This window comes from Myxine glutinosa, chromosome 7 (genome assembly GCF_964187855.1).
Source record: "Myxine glutinosa chromosome 7, kmMyxGlut1.1, whole genome shotgun sequence".
Lineage (NCBI taxonomy): Eukaryota > Metazoa > Chordata > Myxini > Myxiniformes > Myxinidae > Myxine > Myxine glutinosa.
In genome coordinates, this window is record NC_136267.1 from 18,662,572 (window position 1) to 18,665,166 (window position 2,595).

The following is a 2,595-nucleotide window of genomic DNA, read 5'->3' on the forward strand; positions in this document are numbered from 1 at the left end:
ATTGTATTGAGAAATTTACAAAACCTCCCACCCACCTAAAGGTGGAGATAAAGCGGCGTCGTTCCTTGGTAGAGATGAGCTGAGCTGAACCAGAACACCAATTTTCATACTACTCACTTATGCTACTGATTTTGCTGCTGTGAATCCAATACTTTCTGCATTGACCATCTGCTGCAATATTTCCACTGCGGCCTGTGCTCCTTACCCTTCCTCAATGGTTCCACTCTGGTCTGTGCTCTTCTGCTGTGATCACTCCACTACAGCTTGTGATACTCTTCCCTGAGATGCTGCTTGCGTCCTGCTTAACAATGATGTCCTGAAATTTGTAAATATCCCTAACCTTGCACCGTACAGGAGGAGGACTGTGTGAAAGCGTATTTCCGTATGGACAATGTACTCATCGATGACAGAAGAATTCACGTCGATTTCAGTCAGTCTGTGGCTCGACTTCGGCATCAACCCCTTTCAGGTAAGCTGTCCTTATTTTACTGCTGAACTTTGCGTTCCTTCGTTACTGCTGAGCTCTTCCTCATGCCTTACTATTCTTTTCCATCAGGGAGTGGAACCACAAAGGAAAGAGACGAAAACGTGAAGGTAGCAACAAGATATGAAAGAGAGTCTTTCTCCACAAAATATCCACTGCTGCACTCCAGGTGTAGAAAAAGTTGATTGTGCAAAGCAATTTCTAAATCTCTGTGCTCTACTTGCTTTACATTCAAATGATTGCTCAGAAGTATTTTAAAGCATACAATTTTTTGGTTTCCTGTGCTTGATCGAGTGGAAAAAAAATAGTTGTAGGAGTGATCTTCAACTAATATTTTGTATTACATAAATTAATGTTGATTGATTGATTGATTGCGACAATGTTTTGACTGCAGTGTTCTGTGCTAATAGTTTGAGAATGCAAGGAAAATCGGAAGCATCTCGCGATTCTACGTTTGTCATTTGCATCATTATCTTTGCAGTGAAAGTGAAGATGGTGAATAACAGAAGCTTGCTGCAAAAGGTCAGCTGAAGAGGGATGGAATCCGCGATCATGATATGAGCGACGCCCAGCGAGATTGTATTAGACAGAGGTGCACCAGTCGTATTCAAGAGAGGGATATTGGTCATGATCGTGATGGAGAGATGGATGATGGCAGAGATCTGGATCATAAGAGGGACATTGGTCAACATCTAGGCCATGAGAGGGGCATTGGACGCGATCAGGATTGTGAGAGAGATAATGGTTGTGGTCAAAATCTAGAGAGGGATGATGATTTGGATCGAGAGGGCAATGTTGGTCGAAAGAGGGATGTTGGTCATGATCAGGAGCGAGAGAAGGTCGCTGGTCGCAATCGGGATCTAGAGAGGGATGATGATTTGGATCGAGAGAGCAATGTTGGTCGAAAGAGGGATGTTGGTCATGATCAGGAGCGAGAGAGGCTCGCTGGTCGCAATCGGGATCTCGAGAGGGATGATGATTTGGATCGAGAGAGCAATGTTGGTCGAAAGAGGGATGTTGGTCATGATCAGGAGCGAGAGAGGCTCGCTGGTCGCAATCGGGATCTCGAGAGGGATGATGATTTGGATCGAGAGAGCAATGTTGGTCGAAAGAGGGATGTTGGTCATGATCAGGAGCGAGAGAAGGTCGCTGGTCGCAATCGGGATCTAGAGAGGGATGATGATTTGGATCGAGAGAGCAATGTTGGTCGAAAGAGGGATGTTGGTCATGATCAGGAGCGAGAGAGGCTCGCTGGTCGCAATCGGGATCTAGAGAGGGATGATGATTTGGATCGAGAGAGCAATGTTGGTCGTGATTGGGATCAAAAGGGGGATGCTCGTCGTGATCGAGAGAGGGACGTTGGTCGCAATCGTGATCAAGATAGGGACGTTGGTCGCAATCGTGATCAAGAGAGGGACGTTGACCACGATCGGGATCGAGAGAAAACACACGACATGTGTCGAAAAAGTCAAGAAAATGCAGTTGAAAGCAAAACGAGGGAATATAAAAAGGAGAGGAGAAAAGTAACTGAAACGGAAATAGGGAAATGGAAAGAGAAGTACAGTCGGAGTGAGGAGGCAGAAAGATTGACATTGAAAAGAGGTAACAGTGAAATGGAAATGGGAATTAAGAGTGATAAGACGAAAGGGGAGGGAAAGAGAGAGGAAAAACATTGGAGAAGAAAATAATCGTTTCGAAAAATATTTGAAACTGCAGGGTGGGGGTGTGATGTTGCCTGCAGTGAAGATTCTGTATTTTCTCTCGTGTGAAATAAAATAATGATATTTCAAATAATTTTCTTGATTATTGGAAACTTGATTCACTCTTGCATTGAAGTTGTCACTTCTTCATATATGCTTATTAATATTGTTACGTTTGTTGGGGGTAGATAAAAGAATACAGCATGCTAATTGGGGGTAGTAAAAGAATAATAAAAAATTAAAAAAATCTAGAAATGTGCCAGTCAGCCTGAGTGACTTGGTTATGACGAACTTCCCTGCAAATGTTTGCTGTTCTTCTGCTCAATTCGGTTCATCTGATCATTTCCTTGTTAAAGTGGACGTCTCTCTGGCCATTCTCAGAGAGCCTCCTCAGCATCGACGAGTCTGGCA

At 43.9% G+C, this 2,595-nt stretch overlaps 1 protein-coding gene across 1 annotated transcript; it reads left to right on the plus strand.

The window, feature by feature from the left end:
- Positions 1 to 352: 352 nt before the first annotated feature.
- On the plus strand, positions 353 to 2,278 carry LOC144892901 (uncharacterized). The gene is made up of 3 exons (XM_078781327.1): positions 353 to 469; positions 557 to 653; positions 966 to 2,278. Exon 3 carries the CDS (start codon positions 1,042 to 1,044, stop codon positions 2,170 to 2,172), a length of 1,131 nt encoding a protein of 376 aa, XP_078637453.1. The 5' UTR covers positions 353 to 469; positions 557 to 653; positions 966 to 1,041; the 3' UTR covers positions 2,173 to 2,278.
- The last annotated feature ends 317 nt before the right edge of the window (positions 2,279 to 2,595 follow it).